At 50.7% G+C, this 23,918-nt stretch overlaps 2 protein-coding genes and 1 long non-coding RNA gene across 7 annotated transcripts in view; 2 read left to right on the plus strand and 1 right to left on the minus strand.

The window, feature by feature from the left end:
- The window catches only part of LOC142857753 (uncharacterized), an 88,851-nt gene that overhangs the window by 61,395 nt on the left and 3,538 nt on the right, over nt 1-23,918 (minus strand). The gene's annotated exons all lie outside the window — the stretch shown is intronic.
- Kcnk6 (potassium two pore domain channel subfamily K member 6) lies at nt 342-14,391 on the plus strand. 2 transcript variants are annotated; one of them, XR_012911852.1, is made up of 4 exons: nt 342-957; nt 7,811-8,206; nt 8,423-13,269; nt 13,458-14,391. XR_012911852.1 is itself a non-coding variant. In XM_075986509.1 (3 exons), the coding sequence occupies exons 1-3, from the start codon at nt 636-638 to the stop codon at nt 8,644-8,646; spliced, it is 942 nt and encodes a 313-aa protein (XP_075842624.1). In that variant the 5' UTR covers nt 352-635; the 3' UTR covers nt 8,647-14,391. The 2 variants fall into 2 exon arrangements, 1 of the variants encoding a protein (XP_075842624.1); XM_075986509.1 differs by having other exon boundaries at nt 352-957; nt 8,423-14,391.
- The window catches only part of Catsperg (catsper channel auxiliary subunit gamma), a 29,169-nt gene continuing 26,298 nt past the window's right edge, over nt 21,048-23,918 (plus strand). For all 4 annotated transcript variants that reach the window (XM_075986192.1, XM_075986181.1, XM_075986211.1 and 1 more), the window contains exons 1-2: nt 21,048-21,454; nt 21,566-21,619. In XM_075986192.1, coding sequence (XP_075842307.1) covers nt 21,182-21,454; nt 21,566-21,619 — 327 coding nt within the window. In that variant the 5' untranslated portion in view covers nt 21,048-21,181. The remainder of the gene's footprint in view (nt 21,455-21,565; nt 21,620-23,918) is intronic.

Raw genomic sequence — 23,918 nt, forward strand, 5'->3', positions numbered from 1 at the left:
TAACTCTTCAGGTTTTTTTTGAGACAGTCTTGCATTTCCCTTCCAACAATGTACCCGGACTCCGGATCAGTTGTTCCCAAATCATGGCGACCCCTCCCCCACAACTTCTTCCTTCTTCCACATGCTAGTGCCTCAAAGCAAAGACCCCAGCACAGTACTGGGGATGTAAGGGAAGTGTCTTAAGGCCTGATCACTAAAGGCCCGTCTCACTTTGACCCAGGTTGGCCAGGAACTCGCAGCAATCCTGTCTCAGCCCCCGCACCACCCCCATGCTAAGATTATAGGCAGACGCCCCCATTTCCGAGGAGAGTTTCAATTCTGAGTTGAAAAGCTGCCACTCCGCGAGGAACAGAGTTGGAAGGGACATCAAGCAGGAAAGAACTCGGCCATCCCGTCCATCTCCCGGATCCAGGAGCGTCGGCCTCCACCCTCCCAGGTCCTGTCCCCACACCTGGTGTTTGGGCGTGCCTCAGTTTCCCAGTAGCAGGGCGTTCCGCCAGCCCCGCTCCTCCCCTTTTTCCTCTTCCTCTTCGAAGCGTCGGTGGCCGCGCCTGAAGCTCCCGGAACTAAACGCAGACCGCGGGCCGTGGGCCGGCGGGGGCCACGTCAGCGGGTGGCGGGACTGTGCGGGCACCATGCGGCGGGGCGCGCTCCTGGCCGGTGCCCTGGTCGCCTACGCCGGGTACCTAGCGCTGGGCGCGCTGGTGGTGGCTCAGCTGGAGCGGCCGCACGAAGCCCGGCTACGAGCAGAGCTGGGGACGCTGCGGGAGCAGCTGCTGCGGCACAGCCCGTGCGTGGCGGCTCCCGCCCTGGACGCCTTCGTGGAGCGGGTGCTGGCGGCCGGACGTCTGGGACGGGCGGTGCTGGCCAATACCACGGGACCCGCCAACGCTTCAGACCCCGCCTGGGACTTCGCCTCAGCGCTCTTCTTCGCCAGCACACTAGTCACTACCGTGGGTAAGTGAGAGCCATCCTCCCACTCCCCAGCCAGCGTTGTCAGGCTCCTTCAAGATACTCCATCAAAATCATCTCGGGGTCTGAGTTCCTCTCAAAATAACCCCCATTCCCAGCACGAAAACAGACCCACACTGGCCTCCCCTGCCCCTTTTGAAGAGTGCAAGCCAAACCTTCCTCTCAAGTAGTAAAAAGTTCAGTTCCTTTAGAGTAGAGACCCCTTCATAACTTCTTACAGAATCTGGGTCCCCCTCTGGGGCCGTTTATTTGTTTGATCTTGAGATAGCACCTCTCTTTGTAGCCTTGGCTAGCCTGGAACTTCATCCCCCTGCCTCAGCCTCCTAAAATGCTGGGATTACAGATATGGGCCCCCAGGCCTGGCTCCACTCCTTTCTTAATCCTCTTGACCTAGGATTAGTGTACATAATTTGCAAGGGCCTGGGACCTTCCTTGCGTCTCTGATCCCAGGGGCTGTGTCCACATTAGGGCTGGCACAACCATCTCTTCCGTCTCCTGACTTCAGATAGGTCCTTCTGGGAACAGCCCACTTCAGCTGCCTCCTGAACTTAGATCCCCAGGGAACACCAAGATGCAGGACCGGGACTGAACTCGGGCCCTCATGCATTCTAGTCAGTAATCTCAGGGCACCATCACTAGAGGCCTGGCTTCTAGGAGAGACCTGAGACCCATACTGGAATCCCTTTCACTCTGACACTCTCCAGCAGGGGCCCCAGATCAAAGGCGCCCATGCCTCTACTGTCCCCATATTTCCCACTCTGACACAGGGCTTCACCTATCTCCTCTCTCTGCCTCCCCCCCCCCCCCCCCCCCCCCCCCCCCCCGTGTTGCCAAGATTTCTCCCAGTGTTCTTCCACTCCAACTCAGGATTCCTGGATCGGCAGCTCCAACAACCAGGGGTAAGAAGGGAACAAACTGAGAGGGTCCTCCATGAAGAATTATTGGCTGTCCAGCTTGAAGGCCCGCAAGCCAACGCTCCTACCCCAACCTACCTCCAGCTAAACCTCTAGCCCTTTCTAAAATGAGGACCAGCCACGGGTGTCTCTTTCAGTTCATGAGTGAGAAGGGCCGAGGTGTAGCTCTGTTGTAGAACACTTGCGTAGCATGCATGGGTGAAGTCCTGAGTTCAGTCGTCAATACAACAAAAACCAGGCTGGCGATAGTGGTGCACACCTTTAATGCCATCACTTGGGAGGCAGAGGCAGGTGATCTCTATGAGTTCATAGACAGCCTGGTCTACAGAGCGAGTTTCAGGACAGCCAAGGCTGCACAGAGAAACCCTGTCTCAAAAAAAAAACAACAACAACAACAAAAACTACAAAACCAGAACACCTAAACCTGTGAGTGGGAACTGCCATCCATCTTCCAGATGTTCTGGGGGTTGGACCTCCACACCCTACAGCTGGAGCTTCACTTGCTACACAGCCCTGCCCCAGCCTGTTTGAGACAAGCCATTCTCTCTACTCGGGATGCTTGAGTCCCTCTATGACAGAGCCCCCACCCCCCAACAGTATTGCTGACTCCACCCTTGACACCCAGCAAGGACCTTAGCAATGTCTGCCCCACTACTTCCTTTGGCTACCCTGGACTCAGGAGCTCTGGTGGCAGGAGAGCTCACCCAGTCCAGATGAAACCTGCCGGCACCTGTTCCTCATTCCTATGAAACTAGGACCACAAGGTCTCCTCTTAAGCTAGGATCCTGGGCTTGCTTTAAGGTTATGGACTCCCCAGCTGGGTGTTGTGTATACCCCTTGGCGGCACTTAGGAGGTGGAGACCCTGTCTCAGCCAGACCAAACAGGATGAGGGGGAAGACCCCGTGGGGAGGGGTGTTTACACTCACATAAACGCTGAGCGTGGCTGTGCAAACCACAGCAAACCGTAACCCCAGCACTCGGCAGAGACAGGTTCCTTCTTGGGAGCTGCATAGCTAAATCAGCAAGCTTCGGTTCTGTAAGAGACCCCGCTGGAGGGGACAAGCTAAAGAGAGAGTGAACAGGACCTCAGACAGTGTCCTCTGGCTTCTGTGTCTGTGCAGACACACCTGGGCACGTCCATTCATAAAATAAATAGACACACACAGAAAATAAAATAAAAATACACATCACCTTACACAAATATTAGCTCTCTGCTGACATTCAGGGAGGACCCACCCTACCTGTACCCTCAGCCCTTAAGAACCCTAGGAAGTCCCTCCCGGAAAGTCCCTTCCATCCTCACACCACAGACCTGGGAAGCCCCTCAGAGGCTCTCTGCTGCTCTGCAGCCCCTCCCTCGCCACGAGGTGACCTCTTTTGGGGACTTCAAACAGGACAGAGGCTGAGCCACACTCTTCACTGCTTCTCCGGCTGGCAGTACCACAGAATCGTGGGTGGATTTTGTCCCCCATTGGGGCCCTCACTGTGTGTGAGCAGCAAACCGAGGTCACTGGCAACAGCTGATACCAGCGCTGGGTGACTCTTCACAGAAAAAAATGAACCTATCTCCCCTGAGGCTTGCTTTCCCCAAGCTTCCTGAGCCAGCCTGACCTGCTTCTGGACTTCCCTGGGGGTGGGGGGGCAGGTACTTGTATCTCTCTCTCTCTCCTCCTAGAGATGGCTTCTGGCAGGTCATCCCCTGGCACTGGCAGATGGACAAGTGAGGGGACGTAGATATGCCTCAGGCACAGCTGGCTGAGCAACTGCAAGCTGCACAGAACTCCCCACTTCTCAGCAGAAGCCCCACACCCAGGCTTTAACTCAGTAAAACACCCTTGTGAGGCAGCTACCGTTTATTGTCTGTCTGTCTGTCATCTGTGAAGCTAAGACCCAGAGAAGCTGGCCAGCTGTCACATGGTCACACAGCTAGGATGGTGTAGAACACTGTGACCCACATTTTTAGTCCTAGCACCCCAGAGGTGGAAGTAGTGGGATTACTACAAGTCCAACGAAAGCTACAAGTGAGATCCTGCTTCGAAAAACAAAACCCAAAAACACGAGTAAAGTCTGATGACAAAGAGGAGGTGAAGATCTGTTTCCACGATGCCAGCAGCTAAGGGATTTCTGCGGCTGGGGAACTCGCAGGTTGAGTGCTTTCGACCAGGAGTTATGGTGAACTAGTCTGTATCGGGTGCATCGGTCCTGATGGAACGTGGGGGAAAATCTGATCCCTTCCGCCACGGGGGGTTGCTCCCCTAGTTTCAGATCCGGAACATGGGGTCTGTTTCCCCTGCCCCCCCCCCCCCAAGCCTCAACCATGTTCTGCTCTGAGATTTTTGGTTCCACCAGACTGTGCAGATCTTTTGAGGTCAGTTCTGAAACCCAGCCTGTACAGTGAGTAGGAACAGGGAAGTTCGTTTGAGGGCTCATGCATATAGCTTGGCATGCAAAAAAGATAACGTGACCAGACCTGGTGGGACAGGCTTGTAGTCCCAGCTATCAGGGGCTGATGAAGGAGAAGCCCAATGTTAAGGCCTGTCTGGGAGATTTAGTGGGATCCTGTCTCAAACTAGAAAGTAAAAGAGGTGTGGGGTTCAGCTGTAGAGCAGCTGCCTAGGATACAGCAGGGGAACCGCTTGACTCAGCCAGAAGTGAAGCTTCTTTGTAGGAGTCACCAGTAAGGGACATAGTGGAGAAAGAGAGTGTGTGGGTGTGTGTCCTAAAAGAACTCAACACTTGACTATATCAAAATAGCATCACAGGACCAGTGATGGAAGATTACTAAAATGAAACATTAAGGCAGGGAAGAGTGCGGGGTGGCACAGGAAAGCGTGAGGAACGGGTGATAACGCTGGGCATGGTAGCTGACACTAGTGGTCTCAGAGAGTCTGAAGTGGGGGTGGAGATGGGGTTAAGGCTGTTCTCACAGAGGACACAGGTTCAGTGCTGAGCACCTTCATGGCAGCTCACGACTGTAACGCCAGTTCCAGGGAGCTGGCCTCTCTTCTGACCTGCACAGACTCTTGCTCACGTGTGGTATCCATACCCACATTCAGGCACATAAATATACATATAAAAAGTAAAAGTTTTTTTTTCTTAAAACGTCTGAAGCAGTAGGATTGCTATGAGTTTAAGTTCATCTGGAATGAAACCCAGCCCCCAAGAGGTAAATAAATTGTTAAATACATGGTAAAAAATGTCATAATAGGGGGCTGGAGAGATGGCTCAGTGGTAAAGAGCACTGGCTACTCTTGCAGAGGACCTGGATTCAATTCCCAGCACCCACACGGCAGCTCACAACTGTCTGTAACTCCAGTTCCAGGGGGTCCAACACCCTCATACAGACATAAATGCTAGCAAAACACCAACACATATAAAATAAGATAAAGTTATTTTTAAAAATGTCATAGGGACTGGAGAGATGGCTCAAAGGTTAAGAGCATTGCCTGCTCTTCCAAAGGTCCTGAGTTCAATTCCCAGTAACCACATGGTGGCTCACAACCATCTGTAATGAGGTTTGGTGTCCTCTTCTGGCCTGCAGGCATACACACAGACTGAATATTGTATACATAATAAATAAATAAATTTTAAAAAAATAAAAATGTCATAATGACATCATTATTTTATACAATGAATATACACTAATTGAAAGGTTACAAAAAGCCCAGATGTGGTTGCATGCCTATAATCCCAGCCCCTAAGGAGGATGGAGGGGGATCATGAGTTTTGGTGCATTGTGGGCACAACAGCCGTATAATAAATAACACACAATAAATAAATCCAATTAAAAATACACATAATTTAATTTTTAATATTTTAGATTCATTATTGTATGCGTGTTTTATTATATATAATATATATCATTAATATATTATATATATTGCCTACACATATATATGTGCATCACATGCATGCCTGGTACCCAAGGAGGTCAGAAGAGGGTAGATCCTGCCTGGCTGTATGGCGCATGTCTTTAATTCCAGCCCTCAGGAGGCAGATGTAGGCAGATCTCTGTGAGTCTGAGGCCAGTATCCTCTAGATTTGGAGTTACAGATGGCTGTGAATGACTATGTGGATGCTGAGAATCAAAATCGGGTCCTTTGCTAGAGTAACAAGAACTTGTAAGTGCTAGTCATCTCTCCAGGTTCCCCAGAATAATGGTAATAATCACAGCAGTAATAGGAATAGATAATAGGCGTGAAAAGGAATTCTTCCTAAACGAGACTTAAGAATGCTCTCTCTACCCACCTCCCTGAAGCCTGGCCTCACTCGTGTTAAACAAGTGCTCCACACTGGTCCACACCCTGCACCAACAGGATTCTTCTCTTTTAAGTCAGGGTCTCTCTATGTAGCCCATACAGGCCTCAAGCTTCCAATCCTTCGACCTCAGCTTCCTGTGTCCTGAACTTACAGGTGTGGAGCACCATGCCTGGCTTCCTAAGGAGTCTTGCTACCTGCTTTGGGACATATGATAGATACCCACTTTGAGATTACAGGTGAAGATTTCTCATGGACAACACAGTTCAGAAGACTGTAGTGGTAGGGTGGGTGGATCTGTCCGTGTGAATAGGGGTGGTAGTCACGGATGTCTGCGGCCACTCTGTACTGTCATTGAGAGTCAAGCTGGGAGTCCTTAAACCTGAAAAATGAAACAAAAATCCAATGCCATTAAAACCTCTCTACTAAACCAGGTAGTGGTGGCACACACCTTTAATTGCAACCGCCCAGCACGCAGTGGCAGGCGGATCTCTGTGGGTTCAAGGTCAACCTGGTCTACAAAGCAAGTTCCACAACAGGCTCCATAGCCCATAGCTACTGGTAAACACTGTCTCAAAAAAACAAACAAACAAAAAAACTCTTTTCTGCTGGGTGGTTCTGCCAGATGGTGGTGGCACCTTTAATCCCAGTACTTGGGAGGCAGAGATAGGTGGATCTCTATAAATTTGAGGCCAGCTTGGACTACAAAGCAAATTCTAGGACAGCCAGGACTACACAGAGAAACCCTGTCTCGAAATACAAACAAAAACCTAAAAGCAAAGTTAACATTTGAAAGGTGATGGTGGCGCATGCCTTTAATCCCAGCACTCAGGAGTCAGAGGCAGGAGGCTCTCTGTGAGTTTTAGGCCAGCCTGGTCTACAGAGCAAGTTCCAAGACAACCAGGGCTACACAGAGAAACCCTGTCTCAAAAAAACAAAACAAAACAACAACCAAAAACATCCCTCTTCCAATGGTATATTTAATTCATTTTACCAGAAGTCAAGGAATTCTTTCTTTTCTTTCTTTTTGGTTTGTTTGAGACAGGGCTTCTTTTGTGTAATAGCCCTAGTGGTCCTGGAACTCGTTCTGTAGACCAGGCTGATCTCCAGAGAGCCACCAGCCTCTGCCTCCTGAGTGCTAGAATTAAAGGTATATACCACCAAGTCCAGGATTTCAAAGACCTGGCACCTGTTTTGGGCTTTCACAATGCTGCTGAAGATAGGAAATAGGTGATGAGAAGCAGTCCTAATAGGGAAAAATACAAGGTTTACATTCTTTGTAGTTGGCTGGGAGCGTGGCTCAGTGGTAGAGCCCCTGCCTAGAATCCCCCAGTGAGGGGCTGGGGTGTGGCTCAATGGTAGAGCCCCTGCCTAGAACTCCCCAGAGGAAATCCCCAGGGCTTCACATAGAGTGCCCAGGCTAATGTGGGATTGATCCCCCAAAACTAGAGAAAACTTTTAAGTGAGTAACTCAAAGCAAGTGCATTGAGATGAGTCCAGAGGGTTTATTTATGGGGCTTCCCATGGGTTTCAAAAGAAACCACAGCGCCTGAATGGACCTGTGAGGCCAGTGGAGCCAGGGAGGAGGGGGGAGCAGTGAGGTTGGGAGAACTTGGGCCTCAGGGCGTGGAGGTGCCAGTGTGCAGAAGGACTCCTCTCCCCACAGGCTATGGCTACACAACCCCGCTAACAGATGCAGGCAAAGCCTTCTCCATCGTCTTTGCTCTCCTGGGCGTGCCCCTCACCATGCTGCTCCTGACTGCCTCGGCCCAGCGCCTGTCACTGCTGCTCACCCACACACCCCTGTCCTGGCTGAGCTTGCGCTGGGGCTGGCACCCCCAGCGGGCAGCCCGCTGGCACCTGGTGGCCCTGCTGGTGGTCATAGTGGCGGTCTTCTTCCTGGTGCCAGCTGCAGTTTTCGCCTACCTGGAGGAGGCCTGGAGCTTCCTGGATGCCTTCTACTTCTGCTTCATCTCTCTGTCCACCATTGGCCTGGGGGACTATGTGCCTGGGGAAGCCCCTGGCCAACCTTACCGGTCCCTCTACAAGGTGCTTGTCACAGGTGAGCTGCATAGCTGGCTGGGCATCTGTGGGCTGGCAGAGGGGGATTCTCAGGAAGAAATGGCCCTGCCCTAAGGGGTGTTGAAGGGGTTCCAAGAGCCAACCAGCTGTCCCAGGGGAGAGACACCCGTAGGACCACATCTCTGCTCTGGAGTCTGAGCCTGAAACTGACCCATCCCCTTGCCATCTCTCCGTCTCCCCTCCCCCATGTCTACAGCATACCTTTTCCTGGGCCTGGTTGCCATGGTGCTGGTGCTGCAGACTTTCCACCATGTGTCTGACCTCCATGGCCTCACCGAACTCATCTTGCTGCCCAATCCGGACCCTGCCAACCTCAGTCCAGATGAGGATGACCAGGTGAACATTCTGGACACCCAGACAGATCTGCACCAGCACCTCTCAGCTGGCTCCCATGCTAACTACGCCTCCATCCCCAGGTAGCTGGGTAGGTGCTCTCAACATGGATACACAGGGCTTTGGGGCCCATGTGTCTAGAGAGGACCAACAAGAGTGCCCTCGCACGCTCTCCTGACTCTCAAGGCCCTCCGCTGGGAGCGGAGGAGTGGCTGCTCTGCTCCCGTGCCCTCAGCTGCTCAGGGAACCACCATGGCCGCTTTCTCTTCCTTCCTCTTCTCTCATTTCTTCTCATACTCGGACCCCTTGCGCCTTCTGACTTAGCTGGTGAGAGCGGTGCTTTAACTCGTCTCGTCGTTCTTTTCTTGTGTCTCGTTCCCTCCTGCTGCATCATTCACAGTTGCCGGTTCTTCCGGGCTCCCAGCCTGCACTTCACTTCAGTCACTGCGTTAGTGGTCCTGTGTTGGCCAAGTGATTTCCCCGTTCTGAACGCTGTCATCCTTAGCTGTCTGGTGCGAAGAATATCAGACTGGTCCACAGCCCTCACTTCGGCCCTTCTGCTGGTCTGTGCCAGGCACACAGCAGCAGAATATCAGTAGAAGTGGCCTGGGCCCTGTTCTTTCTGTTGTTGTTTTGTTTTGTTTTTCGAGACAGGGTTTCTCTGTAGTTTTGGAGCCTGTCCTGGAACTAGCTTTTGTAGACCAGGCTGGTCTTGAATTCACAGAGATCCATCTGTCTCTGCCTCCCGAGTGCTGGGATTAAAGGCATGGGCCACCACTGCCTGGCCTTGAGCCGTGTTCTTACGGAGCTCACCAACCAGTGAGGTAGACTCACCTACTTGTCCCTTGCCCAGGCTCTAGAAGAGACAGAGTAGTTAGGACTGAGGAAAGGACCTGAAATGTCCAGGTGGACTTCTTAGAAGAAGGGATAAGAACTAACCCAAGACCTAGCAGTCAAGAGAAGAAATTGTCCCTTCTTCTCAGGTGTCTACAGCTCATAGTACTTGTAGAAAGAGCCCTGGGATGGGCCAGCATCTCCGTCAGTGGCTTGGCAGGCAAGGAACTGATCCAGGATATGAACCCAGATCCAAGGAGCATGAGAGGTGTCACTTAGCATAGCCCCACGGTGATGCTGTGTCTGTTTACTGGGCACTAACTGATGTCCCTGCATTCTGAGCCAGTCTTCCTGGGTGTACCCTGTAACTGGGCCCTGCCCTGCCCGTGCATTTGAACAGGCACTCTCCCTCTGGGTTCTGTGTCTGCTAAATGCTGACCATAATAATGCTATTCCAAAAGACGACGCCAGCCAGGTGCAGTAGCACATGCCTGTAATCCGAGCTGAAGCAGGAGGCTTGAAATTTCCAGGCCAGGCTGGGCTACACAGCTGGAATGTATTATTATTATTAAAATAATAATGTACTATTATTATTAAAATAATAATAATAATAACAATAACAATCAATACATATAAGCAAAGGGTTATAGTGCCAGGGTAAAGATACGAGAGAAGTCTGTAGAACACACACACTCATGGCTGGGACTTAGTATTTATACATTTATATCATTTAGGAAGGGGTTGACTGTAACAAACCCCTGGCTGGCACTGTCTGAGTTAACCTAATTGTTCCATTGTACTTGGACAGAGCACACGGAGTACACGGAGCGCCCACCGGGTGGGGTGTGGGTGGGTGCGAGTCACAGCCATGATGCTCTCCACAGTTATGAAGGGCCTGCTGGCCCTGGGTTCAGCCTCTCTCTTCTGTTTCTGTCCACTGAAGGCTTAGCTCCCATGTGTGCTCTCCTCCTGGTGTCCAAATGCTGTCACAAACCCAGACAACCTCTTCCTAGGGCATGCCATAGAAACTTCAACCAGAGTCCTGAACTTTAAGGAAGGCTAGCTCATCAGCGAATCATGCTAGAAAGTCTGTCGTTGTCCGAGAGAAGCCCGGAACATACATTATCTCTTGGCCCAGCGTGGAGGTGTGGGATTTTTGAGGCACAACTCACGTGACTTTATCGGGAGGGAGTTTTCAGGGATCCCTCATGAAATCCCGAGTTCACATCCTGAAAATTCACCCAGGTTTATCCTCCAAACAGCTTTTATACCAAAACTTAGACTGGGGGGGCGGGATTCATTAGCATTCTGTTTCCTAGGTAGCAGAGAGAATGACTGTGGTCACGTCCACACCTTTCTATGCCCATTTTGTCACGGTTCCCTATCTATGCCTGCTCTGACACATAGGCTGAATTAACCCTTCTTTCCCAGGTGACCTCTCAAATTACAAAGAAAAAGCACAGTGACATTGGCAGATCCTGACCCTTTGTTTAGGATGGTGTCAGTTTGTCCCAAAAGGCTAGGTGACCACCTCCTGTGTGGCCAGGTGTGAACTGTGGCCTGAAATTCTGGCCACCATACAAAGTAGAAATATGGGCCTGTATAATACAGCCCTACAATCCACTCTCTCTTATTAATTTTAATAAAACCTGTGCTTCTGTAACAGAACAGATGATCAAGTCTGCATTAGGCAAAGACTTTTCCATATGCCCAAATTTACCTATCCTTGGAACAGGCATTCCATTCATGCAAGCTCCTGTCTTAGGCACCTGGGGAGAAGAAGCTTCAAACCCATCTCTGACTGCCAACCTCTGTGAACAAAAGAGATTAGGGGACAGAGATACCTTTGGGCTCTGTGTCTCAGAGCCATACTTTCTAGTCAGGAGAGATCATAATGTTTTATGAACATTCATGCTCCTAAAGGCTACAGTCTCCTATTTAAAGGAGAGGAGGATCACCTGAGTTGAAAATGTTTCTTCAGATGCTCTAGTGCAATTTTTTACATTGTTATCAAAATCTAAAATTCTGAACACATGCATTAAAACCAAACATTTACAGTGTGTGTCAAGCTTTTCTCAACATCTTATAAGCAACTACAAACATCACCAGGTCAATACCATAATTCTAGAATGGGGATTAACAATAAATCCACAATTAACATATCACAATCTTCTTAAATCCATATTAATCAGAAGACAGGAAAAGCTCTTCTGATGGGTGGGAACAATGACGTCGCTGCTGTCAGACACCAGTTCCAGTCTGCGCAGCAGTTAAACCCCCAGGCTGCCTCCTCTAAGTGAAGAGGGCTTCAGCCATTCCTTACTGAGTCTTTCTTTCCCTGAGGGGAGAGCTTAGGTCTTAGTTCTCAGGTCCAATATTTCAATCAAAATGAGTTCTGTGTCGCAAAGATTAAAAAAGTCAAATGTTCAGTCTGCATTTACTGCACATTGTTGTAGTTATCATCGTCATCGCAGCTGGGCCTCTATGTCTGTGTCCCCAGTGTCTGCAAGCAGCTCATCCTCTGGCCTCAGTGCAGAATGGCACCCTGCAGCGCAGAGCTGCGGCAACAGCTCAGGCAGTCCTCTCTGTGGGGGTGGGGACGACTGGCCCCCAGACTCCTCTGTGGTGGCCTTATCAGTTATCAGCTACAATGTCAACAGTCTGATGTGGTGACACACACCTGTGTCCGCGCACTGTGGAGGCTGAAGTCTGGAGAAGATGTCCAGGACAATTTGAAAACAAACCACAGGAATGCAAAACTCCCGAGGCGGCCGGGGATGTTCTCAATGGTGGAGCATGTCTATCCCAGATGCTAAACAAAACAATTTACAATAAAGGGGCTGAGAAATGCCTGAAGCAGGCAGGCACCAAGACCTGAGTTTATCCCCAGCACCTACATAAAAGAATGCTAGAACTGGCTGTGCAGGGCCTGTAATCCCAGTACTGGAGGGGATGAGGCTAGAGGGGTCTCAGAGCAGATCAGTGTGCTCCAGCTTCCAAAAGTAAGGTGGAAGCTGGGCCCCATGGCACATGACTTAGGTCCCAGCACTCAGGAGGCAGAAATTGGTGCATATCTCTGAGTTCATACTGTGAGTTCTAGGACAGACAGTTAGGACTTCATAGTGAGACCTTGTCTTCACAAAACAACTAAAAAATGAAAATAGGGTGAAAATTATAGAGGAAGAAACTAGATATTAAACTCTGACTTTCACATGCAAACTCATACATGCACACACACACACACACACATACACACGTATTTAAAACTTTGAGCCAGCGGGGCGGTGGTGGCGCACACCTTTAATCCCAGCACTCGGGAGGCAGAGGCAGGCGGATCTCTGTGAGTTCGAGACCAGCCTGGTCTACAAGAGCTAGTTCCAGGACAGGCTCCAAAACCACAGAGAAACCCTGTCTCAAAAAAAAAAAAAAAAAAAAAAACCAAAAAAAAAAAAAACACTTTGAGCCAGCAAAATAGCTTCTCAGGGGAAAGGGCTTGCTGTGTCATCTGAGTTAGTGCCACCCTTGGAATCCAGGGGAAGGAGAGACACACCTCCCTAAATTTTATTCCCTGTCACAGAAAGTCCTTTGACCTCCACACAAGTACAGCTGTGTCAATTGATTCCCCAGGTCTCTGTCTGCACACAGTCTAGGCAAGAACCAGCACTACATGTGCGTGTTCACGTCATTGTCTCCATCCCGTGCGGACAGAGTCTGCGTGTTCACGTCATTATCTCCATCCCGTGTGGGCAGAGTCTGTGTGTTCACGTCATTGTCTCCATCCCGTGTGGGCAGAGTCTGTGTGCGTGTTCACGTCATTGTCTCCATCCCGTGCGGGCAGAGTATGTGTGCGTGTTCACGTCATTGTCTCCATCCCGTGTGGGCAGAGTCTGTGTGCGTGTTCACGTCATTATCTCCATCCCGTGCGGACAGAGTATGTGTGCGTGTTCACGTCATTGTCTCCATCCCGTGCAGGCAGAGTCTGTGTGCGTGTTCACGTCATTATCTCCATCCCGTGTGGGCAGAGTATGTGTGCGTGTTCACATCATTGTCTCCATCCCGTGCAGGCAGAGTATGTGTGCGTGTTCACGTCATTGTCTCCATCCCGTGTGGGCAGAGTCTGTGTGCGTGTTCACGTCATTGTCTCCATCCCGTGCGGGCAGAGTATGTGTGCGTGTTCACGTCATTGTCTCCATCCCGTGCGGGCAGAGTCTGTGTGCGTGTTCACGTCATTATCTCCATCCCGTGCGGACAGAGTATGTGTGCGTGTTCACGTCATTGTCTCCATCCCGTGCAGGCAGAGTATGTGTGCGTGTTCACGTCATTGTCTCCATCCCGTGCAGGCAGAGTCTGCGTGTTCACGTCATTGTCTCCATCCCGTGCAGGCAGAGTATGTGTGCGTGTTCACGTCATTATCTCCATCCCGTGTGGGCAGAGTATGTGTGCGTGTTCACGTCATTGTCTCCATCCCGTGTGGGCAGAGTATATGCATATTCAAGCTAGAATAGGAGATGGTCATGGTTACCAGCTCTGCACGCAAAGCTCTGTGTGTGTGTTTGAACCCCATTGTCTTCGCATTTCATTTGTGCCCCAGGTTGGTGACTTGTGAAGTGGGATTTGTACAGCACTACCTCATGGACACCATCTGGGAGCCAATAAAATGCTATTTTTATCCTCATTTCTGACCTCTGCTTCTTAATAAAGAAGACCGCTTTACGTAGATAATGTCTTATTGTATTCTTATTAAATTATTTTATCTATGTTGTATGTATGTGTCTGTATATCACATGTGTGCAGGTGCCCATGGGAACCAGAAGAGGTTGCTAAATCCCTGACCCTGGAATTACAGTCAGTTGTGAGCTGCCTGACAAGGGTCTTGGGATTGGAACTCAGGTCTTCTGGCAGAAAAGTATATGCTCTTTACTACTAAGCTATCCTGCAAGCTTTCCCCTAACACCTAGACCCGTGCATACACAAACGCACATGCCAACTAAATAAATAAATGTAAATTGTTTACTTGAAAAGATTCCTTAGGTCTGAGGACATGCCTCAGCAGAATAGCACTTGCTCAGCATGCACAGAGAGACCTGAGTATAATTCCCAGGACAGCTAAATAAATAAATAATACATTCATGATCCAAGCTGGAAGCAGCAAGTTGAGCCAGGAGGACTGACATGGTTTGAAGCCTGTCTGGACCTAGAGTAAAATCAACCTTAGAAATCCACATCATCGCCGGGCGGTGGTGGCGCACGCCTTTAATCCCAGAACTTGGGAGGCAGAGGCAGGAGGATCTCTGTGATTTCGAGGCCAGCCTGGTCTACAAAGGGAGTTCCAGGACAGGCTCCAAAGCTACAGAGAAACCCTATCTCGAAAAACCAAAAAAAAAAAAAAAAGAAAGAAAGAAAGAAATCCACATCATCCTAGTGTGGTGGTACAGGCCTGTAGTCGCAGCACTCTGGAGGCAGAGACAGGAGGATTGAGAATTCAAACCCATGTTTGGGTCCACTGTAAATTCTAGACCTGCCTTAGATACATTAAGACCCTGTCTCAAAACAACAGAAAACACAGGGCGGGAGAAGGAGGGCTCAAAGCTGAGTGTGGACCGTTGCTGGTCCCTAACCGGAACGTCCAAGTGGAAGAGGCAGGCAGATCTCTGCATCTGTGTCTATTCTGGTCTATATTGCCAGTCCCAGGGCAATCAGTGTCTGAGTTAAAGAGATTGGGAAGGCAGAGAAACAGAACAAAACCCTGATACATTGTTTGAAAATGACTTTCCTTAAAAAAGTCAAACCAGAGGGATCTACAGCTAAAACTGGCCAGGCTGGAGATTTGGCTATTGTCTTCCTCTCCTGATTATTCAGAATATTAGATAAACAATTAGGTTTTAGTTTGATGGTGTAGAATTTCAATATAAGTAATTCTGTCTTGTTGGTCAGTCAGTATAGGAGGTCAGTGCAAACCGTGGCCTTCAGTATATTCTAATAAGCAGTGTTTAGCTGGTAGGTGCCAGAAGCCAAAGGAAAATTGTTACCCTATTGAATGTTTCCTCAGGCCAAGTATTGTACTCTCTGTGTAGCCAGGCTGACTTCAAACTCATGATCCTCCTGCCTCAGTTTCCTAAGTGTTGGGACTACAGATGTAGGCAACCACACCTTGGCCCTGCCTCCCTCCATAAGTGTGGGGTATTTTGTTGTTTTGAGACCGGGTCTCACGACAAAGCTCTGGCTGGCCCGGCACTTTTTATGTAGACCCAGGAATAAAGGAACCATTGAGATCTTGCCTCCCTTGTTGTGATCTCTGGAAGAATTTTGGAGATGCATAAGAATGTAATGTAGAAGTTGGACACGCTCTCAAGGGTTGAGTGGACAATGACCAGAGGGAACATTGTCCACATTCTGGGCAGGCTTGATGCTAGTTTTAAAATCTCTTCCTAGTTGTAGTGGCAGGATATATTGGTGATTCAGAAACTAGAGGTTCTGAGTTCAAGGCCAGGCTGGGCTAGACCTGTAAGTCAAAGAGCTAGCTCAGTGGTTCAGAGGGCTTGTATCTCAAGCCTGAGGACCTCAGTTTAATCCTCAGGACCCGTGGGAAAAGCCAGCTGGATGCGGTGGTTCTTATCTGTAAACCTAGCACTTCTGAAACACGATGGTAGGGAGCAGGCACAGGCCACCACAATCAGCTTTTCCTTTCCTTTCCTTTCCTTTCCTTTCCTTTCCTTTCTTTTTCTTTTCTCTTTCTTTCTTTCTTTCTTTCTTTCTTTTTTTCTTTCAGGGGGGATGGGGTTTGTTTGTGGCCTAGGATGACCTTGACCTTCCAGTGTTGCCAAGGATGATCTTCAACTTCTGATCCTCTTGCCTCTACCACAGAAGTGTGGGTTCACTGGTTTGCACACCCAGTTAAGCAATGACTCTACCAACTGCCCCAGCCCACACACAGCTTTATTTTTTTCTTTCTTTTTCCTTTTTCTCCTCCCACATCCTTCCCCTCCCCCTTTTTCTTCAAGGTTTCATTGAAGACATGGTTTTTCTGTACGGAAGACTTGACTGTCAGGCTGGAGAGATGGCTCAGAGGTTAAGAACACTGATTGTTCTTCCAGAGGTCCTGAGTTCAAGCCCTAGTAGCGACATGGTGACTCACAACCATCTGTAATGAAATCTGGTGCCCTCTTCTGGCTTGCAGGCACACAGGCAGACAGAACACTGTAAACAAAATAAATAAATCTTAAAAAAAAAAAAAGAAAAAAACTTGACTGTCTCGAAAAGTAGCTTTGTAGACCAGGCTGACCTTGAACTCGCAGCCTTCACTCACTCCAGAGAAGGGGATTAAAAGCAGGTCCCTTCATACCGGTCTGTAAGAAGTAATCTTTTTTTTAAAAAATATTTATTTATTTATCATGTATACAATATTCTGTCTGTGTGTATGCCTGCAGGCCAGAAGAGGGCACCAGACCCCATTACAGATGGTTGTGAGCCACCATGTAGTTGCTGGGAATTGAACTCAGGACCTTTGGAAGAGCAGGCAATGCTCTTAACCTCTGAGCCATCTCTCCAGCCCAGCAATAATCTTTTTATGTGTATGAATGTGCACCACTTGAGCCTGGGAAGGTTGTTATCTAGTTCACAATGTAGCAGATCAGAGTCATGGCTCAGGTTCCAGTCTTTTGATCAATAATTAGAGCCTTGCCTCTTGGTCATTTGTTTTACAGGCTGTTGACCAGAGGGGCCCAACTTTTAAATAGGCTACTATTAAACTAGCTGCCTAATTTAACTATAGGAGCCCACTTCTAGATCACTCAAGCCCATTACCCCAAAAGTTCTGGAATTGTTTTTCTCAGGAGGATTTTGATCTAGAGGTCAAGTAGACACGCTATCACTGCCAGAACAATCATTATAAATTCCTCCGTGGCCTTCTTAGCAAGGAGCTACACACGTTTCCAGTATCCCTGCCTGCCACACGTCAGGGAACCTGAGTTGCTCCAGGCCAGCCCTAAAGCCCTAGGCGCCAGTTAGGAATGCGTGTTACCATAGAAACACACGCGCTTCGTAGGCGTGCCTCGCGCAAGGTGGAAGTCCGAGCGGCCATTTTAACAGCTGGCAACAGGGGTGGAACAGGCGCTGCCAAGCAACGGTTGACGCGTTTTAACCAAGTACTGGTACAGCGGGGCGGGGAGAAGAGGGCGGTGCCATCCTACGGGATGAGGGGGGCGGGAGGGACTTAAGAAGGGGAGGGCAGGGGAGGGGAGGCAAGGCGAGGCGAGGCAAAACAACGCTGGGGAAGGAGCAACAAGCACAGGGACCAGGCAAAGAAAGAGCGCGGCAAAGGCGGGACGGCGAAAGGGCGGGGCGAAAGCCAACGCCTTTCAGACCTGAAGCTTGCGATGAGTACGGGCGTGGCTAGAAGAGGCCGGACATAGAACAGGTTGAAGTTCAGGGCATGGATAGGAGAGATGAAAAAAGGTGGAGGGAAAAGGTGTCGGTGGGGACAGTGAAGATCGCGAAGTCAGCGTGGGTGTGGGACAACGGGAGGTCTTTCGGCCAGAACACAGTCTGTGGCAAGGAGAGACCCCGAGATCACGAGTGGAGTCGAGGCGAAGACAAATATTGGGGCAAGGACCGAGTTATATACGAGTACGAGAGGGAGCACGGCGAAGAGATAGCCAAATGGGAGGACCAGGGCGAGGAGCGACCACCCGGCGAGAATAGATCCCGGGGCGAGGGAAGGTCACTCGGAGAAGAGCGATCCCGGGACGAGGAGAGACCCCGAAGAGTAGAGAGCTCCCACGACCAGGAAAGGTTCCCTAAGGAGAAGGAGCAGGTCCAGGAGAGGGCTGGTGCGGAGTGGCAGGCGGGTGCTGAGGAGAAACCACCGGGGCTGGAGGAGAGGGGGCGGGGACAGGAGCAGGAGGGCGAAGATACCCAGAATTCAGGGAAAGGGAGAAGCCAGGACCTGGGACGTGGCTTGGAGAGGAAGAAGAGCAAGGAGCCCACCTCCCACCAGGCTCAGGGGCGTGGCCTAGAGAGAAAGAGGACCGAAGAGCACGCCTCCCACCGGGCTCAGAGGCGTGGCCTGGAGAGAAAGAGGCCCGAAGAGCACGCCTCCCTCCAGGATCAGGGGCGTGGCCTAGAGAGAAAGAGGACCGAAGAGCACGCCTCCCACCGGGCTCAGAGGCGTGGCCCGGAGAGAAAGAGGACCGAAGAGCACGCCTCCCTCCAGGATCAGGGGCGTGGCCTAGAGAGAAAGAGGACCGAAGAGCACGCCTCCCACCGGGCTCAGAGGCGTGGCCTGGAGAGAAAGAGGCCCGAAGAGCACGCCTCCCTCCAGGATCAGGGCCGTGGCCTAGAGAGAAAGAGGACCGAAGAGCACGCCTCCCTCCGGGATCAGAGGCGTGGCCTAGAGAGAAAGAGGACCGAAGAGCACGCTTCTCTCCGGGATCAGGGGCGTGGCCTAGAGAGAAAGAGGACCGAAGAGCACGCCTCCCTCCGGGATCAGGGGCGTGGCCCGGAGAGAAAGAGGACCGAAGAGCACGCCTCCCTCCAGGATCAGGGGCGTGGCCTAGAGAGAAAGAGGACCGAAGAGCACGCCTCCCTCCGGGATCAGGGGCGTGGCCCGGAGAGAAAGAGGACCGAAGAGCACGCCTCCCTCCGGGATCAGGGGCGTGGCCTAGAGAGAAAGAGGACCGAAGAGCACGCCTCTCTCCGGGATCAGGGGCGTGGCCTAGAGAGAAAGAGGACCGAAGAGCACGCCTCCCTCCGGGATCAGGGGCGTGGCCTGGAGAGAAAGAGGACCGAAGAGCACGTCTCCCTCCGGGATCAGGGGCGTGGCCCGGAGAGAAAGAGGACCGAAGAGCACGCCTTCCTCCAGGATCAGGGGCGTGGCCTAGAGAGAAAGAGGACCGAAGAGCACGCCTCCCTCCGGGATCAGGGGCGTGGCCTAGAGAGAAAGAGGACCGAAGAGCACGCCTCCCTCCGGGATCAGGGGCGTGGCCTAGAGAGAAAGCGGACCGAAGAGCACGCCTCCCTCCGGGATCAGGGGCGTGGCCTAGAGAGAAAGAGGACCGAAGAGCACGCCTCCCTCCAGGATCAGGGCCGTGGCCTAGAGAGAAAGAGGACCGAAGAGCACGCCTCCCTCCAGGATCAGGGCCGTGGCCCGGAGAGAAAGAGGACCGAAGAGCACGCCTCCCTCCAGGATCAGGGCCGTGGCCCGGAGAGAAAGAGGACCGAAGAGCACGCCTCCCTCCAGGATCAGGGCCGTGGCCCGGAGAGAAAGAGGACCGAAGAGCACGCCTCCCTCCAGGATCAGGGCCGTGGCCCGGAGAGAAAGAGGACCGAAGAGCACGCCTCCCTCCGGGATCAGGGCCGTGGCCTAGAGAGAAAGAGGACCGAAGAGCACGCCTCCCTCCGGGATCAGGGCCGTGGCCTAGAGAGAAAGAGGACCGAAGAGCACGTCTCCCTCCAGGATCAGGGCCGTGGCCTAGAGAGAAAGAGGACCGAAGAGCACGCCTCCCTCCGGGATCAGGGGCGTGGCCTGGAGAGAAAGAGGACCGAAGAGCACGCCTCCCTCCAGGATCAGGGGCGTGGCCTGGAGAGAAAGAGGACCGAAGAGCACGCCTCCCTCCAGGATCAGGGGCGTGGCCTAGAGAGAAAGAGGACCGAAGAGCACGCCTCCCTCCAGGATCAGGGGCGTGGCCTGGAGAGAAAGAGGACCGAAGAGCACGCCTCCCTCCGGGATCAGGGGCGTGGCCTGGAGAGAAAGAGGACCGAAGAGCACGCCTCCCTCCGGGATCAGGGGCGTGGCCCGGAGAGAAAGAGGACCGAAGAGCACGCCTCCCTCCGGGATCAGGGGCGTGGCCCGGAGAGAAAGAGGACCGAAGAGCACGCCTCCCTCCAGGATCAGGGGCGTGGCCTGGAGAGAAAGAGGACCGAAGAGCACGCCTCCCTCCAGGATCAGGGGCGTGGCCTGGAGAGAAAGAGGACCGAAGAGCACGCCTTTCTCCAGGATCAGGGGCGTGGCCCGGAGAGAAAGAGGACCGAAGAGCACGCCTCCCTCCGGGATCAGGGGCGTGGCCCGGAGAGAAAGAGGAACGAGGAACACACCTCGCTCCGGACTCAGCGCCTGAGCCAGGGCAAGGGTAGTAGCCTGGATGGAGTGATCAAGGACTCAAAGAAGGACAAGACCAAGACTAGAAGCCGGTTCTTGAGCAGTGCAAGAGCAAATAGAAAGGGGCGTGGCGAAGAGCAGTGTGAGGACGGGGCAGCCTGTGAAGGCGGAACCAAGTCCAGGAACAAGTCGTTGGGGCGTAAGGCTAGAGAAAAGAAGGGCTCCGGCAGGGCAAGAAACAAAAAGAGAGTCTTAGAGAAGAATAGAGTCAGAGTTCTAAGAGCCAGCACAGAGAAGAGCAAAGGTGGGGCAAGAAGAGACAGAGTGATTGTCAAGGGGGCTGATAAGAGCCTCAGGGATAGGAGCGGGGCCGAGAGCAAAGGCAGGGGCGAGGCGAGGAGTGTTAGTAGGGGAGGGGCTGAGAGTAAGAAGACCGGAAGGACCAGGAGTATTAGGAGGGGCGAGGCCGAGAGTAAGGGTAAGGGCGTGGCCAGGAGTAAGAGTAGGGCTGGGGCCGAGAGTAAGAGCAGGGGCGGAGGCAGAAGTGGGGCGGGGGCTCGAAGCCGGATCAAAGGTGGAGCCAGGAAGAGGGGCGGAAAGAAAGGCAAAAACCTAGCGGTTTCCCAGAGAGCAACTGAAGGGAGCCGACTCGCAAGTGGGTATTGACTCCCACGTTCTCCAGGTTCTAGCTGCATGGTGTGCTGCCCAGCCATGTCCCCTGTCAGCCCTGTATGGCCGAGAAAACCAAAACTATGGGCGTTCTGTGTACTGCTGCTAGTGCTACTGCTGTCGTGGAAGTCGTGGGCAGTAGAACATTTCCAACACTGCCACTGGCTTGTTGTTCTGAACAATTTCGACAAAGTAGGTTCGCTCCCGACTAAGGCTCGATTTCTGGATCAAGAACCCATTGATACAGTGACCGAGGTGTTCCAAAATTTGGCAGACTTGCCAATCGACCCGCAGGAGGTGAGGGAACTGGGGTCAAGAATATCAGAGGGATCTTGGGCCAGTAAATATCAGAGGGATCCTGAGTCAGTATACTTCTTGACTGGCTATTTCGCCCACCTTTCCTTACAGAAATATATGAGTTTTCCTTACTACCTGAAAGTCAGCTTCTCCTGTATGGAACAGGTGAGAGTTTACCTTGTGAGTGGATGATTTCAGTAATCTCCAGTCCCCGTCATTTTCAGAGGTGCTTTTCTATACAGTTTAATACTAGTTTCCTCCAACCCTGCAGGTCTTAAGGACTTTCACTAGGCAGACACAAATACCCTCGTGTCTATTAACATTCACTTTTTAAAAAAATACTCATTTGTCCTGGAGAGATGGTTCAGTGGCTAAGAGCATTGACTGCTCTTCCAGGGGTTCTGAGCTCGATTCCCAGCACCCACAAGGTGACTCACAACCATCTATAATGGGATCTGAAGACCTCTTCTGGCATGCATGCATACATACAGACACAACAGTGTCTAAAAGTAAATTTTTAAAAATTTTTAAAAAATAACTTTTGGGACAAAGTTAGCCATTGCAAAGTATTTAAAAATATTCATTTTATTTTTAATTCTATGTGTATGGTGGGTATATGCGTGTACATGCAGTTACCTATGGATGTCAGTAGAGGGCAATGAATCCTTGCAATTGGAGTGCAGGCCACTGTCTTGAACCATACTTTGGTTGTCTGGAAGAGCAGTATACACTCCTCACCATTGAGTCATCTCTCCAACCCCACCTTCTGTCTCTAATAATACAAGGAGGGTGTTACATAACTAGGCTGGCCTTGAACTCACAACAACCCTTATGCCTCTGTTCCCAAGTGCTAGGATTATAGGTGTGAGCCACAATGCCAACCTAATTTTGCCCAATTTTGAGTTTTGTTTTGTTTTTGTTTGTTTGAAACAGGGTCTTTCTACATAGCCTTGGCTGTCCTGGAACTCACTCTGTAGACCAAGCTGGCCTCAAACTCAGAGATCTATCTACCTCTGCCTCCCTAGTGTTGGAATTGAAGGTGTGCATCACCACTGCCCAGCCTTTCCTTGTTTTAAAATGAAGGGTGTTTGGACTTTTTATTGTTGACTTGTAAAAATTGCTTATATATTAGGGGTGGTGGTTGCTTATCAAATATATGGTTTGAAAACATTCTGTTCTGTGATTCTTTCTTTCTTTGGAGATAAGGTCTTGTGTAGACCAGGTTGATCTTGAAGACATAGAGAGCTATCTGCCTCTGCTACCCAAGTGCTGGAACTCCATTTTGTTAGTGTTTTCTTTTTTGAAAGATTTATTTATTTTAAGTATGAGTGCTCTATCTGTGTGTACACCTTTATGCCAGAAGAGGGCACCAGGTCCCATTACAGATGGTTGTGAGCCACCATGTGGCTGCTGGGAATTGCACTCAGGACCTCTGAAAGAGCAGCCAGTACTCTTAACCACTGAACCATCTCTCCAACTCCTGTTAGTGTTTTTAAGACAAGGTCCTGTGAAGCCCAGACTGACTGAGTTGATGTGCAGCAGAGGGTAACCTCCCACTTTTGAGAAGCTTGCCTCCACCATTTCCATGGGAATTTCAATTGTGTATTGCAACACTTGGTTTCATTAGATGTTGAGAATAGAGCCTGGGGCCTCATGTAGAGTAGGGAGGCGGCCTAATACCTGAGCTACATCTCCAGCCCCATCATTCAAAGACACCACAGGGTGGGAGACATGACTGACTGGTTGTTCTTGCAGAGGACCAGAGTTTGATTCCTAGCACCCATTTGGTGGCTCATGACCATACATAACCTCAATTCAAAATGATTCAACAGGCATGCACGTGGGATACATACATGCATGCAGACAAAACATTTGTGCTCATTAAGTAAAATAAAAAGTCTAAAAAAGAAAAAAGTGAAAAGGAGAGGTGGTGCCTGTCTCTCATTACAGCTCTAGAGAGGCTAGCCTGGGATATGTTGGAAGTCCCTTTCTCAAGATACTAACAAAAGGTTTTAAGTTTATCGAGATATAATTCACTTGCCATAAAATACCGCATAGGTACTTAGTATTTGTGTTTAGAAAGGAAAGTGGGTTGAATATACTATAAGGAGCCATGGCCTGGGTACTCACACAAGTGCCATTTGCTTATTTTTGTGTTTGTCTGAAAAAGGGTCTTATGTATCCAAGGCTGCCCTCGAACTCAGAATTGTTGTCTTGCCTTCCCCAAAGTACTGAGGATTCTATGCGTATCGCCATGCCCAACCTTTTTTTTTTAAGTTTCTGGAGGCAGGTTTGTTTCTTTGTGTAGCCCTGGGTGTCTTGGACTCCTAAAAGCGTATACCACTCTTCAGTAGTTTTGTTTTGTGTTCGTTGTTGTTTTGGCTTTGGTTTTTCAAGACAGGGTTTCTTTTTTTATATACTTTTTTTTTTGTTTTTTTTTTTGAGACAGGGTTTCTCTGTAGCT

This window comes from Microtus pennsylvanicus, chromosome 1 (genome assembly GCF_037038515.1).
Source record: "Microtus pennsylvanicus isolate mMicPen1 chromosome 1, mMicPen1.hap1, whole genome shotgun sequence".
Classification (NCBI taxonomy): Eukaryota; Metazoa; Chordata; class Mammalia; order Rodentia; family Cricetidae; genus Microtus; species Microtus pennsylvanicus.

Bases quoted from the DNA above. Each gene is read 5' to 3' on its own strand.
- Kcnk6 (XM_075986509.1), top strand. From the start codon at position 636: ATGCGGCGGGGCGCGCTCCTGGCCGGTGCCCTGGTCGCCTACGCCGGG. The intron at 958-7,810 runs GTAAGTGAGAGC...CTCTCCCCACAG, and splicing joins CACACTAGTCACTACCGTGG to GCTATGGCTACACAACCCCG. The intron at 8,207-8,422 runs GTGAGCTGCATA...CCATGTCTACAG, and splicing joins CTACAAGGTGCTTGTCACAG to CATACCTTTTCCTGGGCCTG.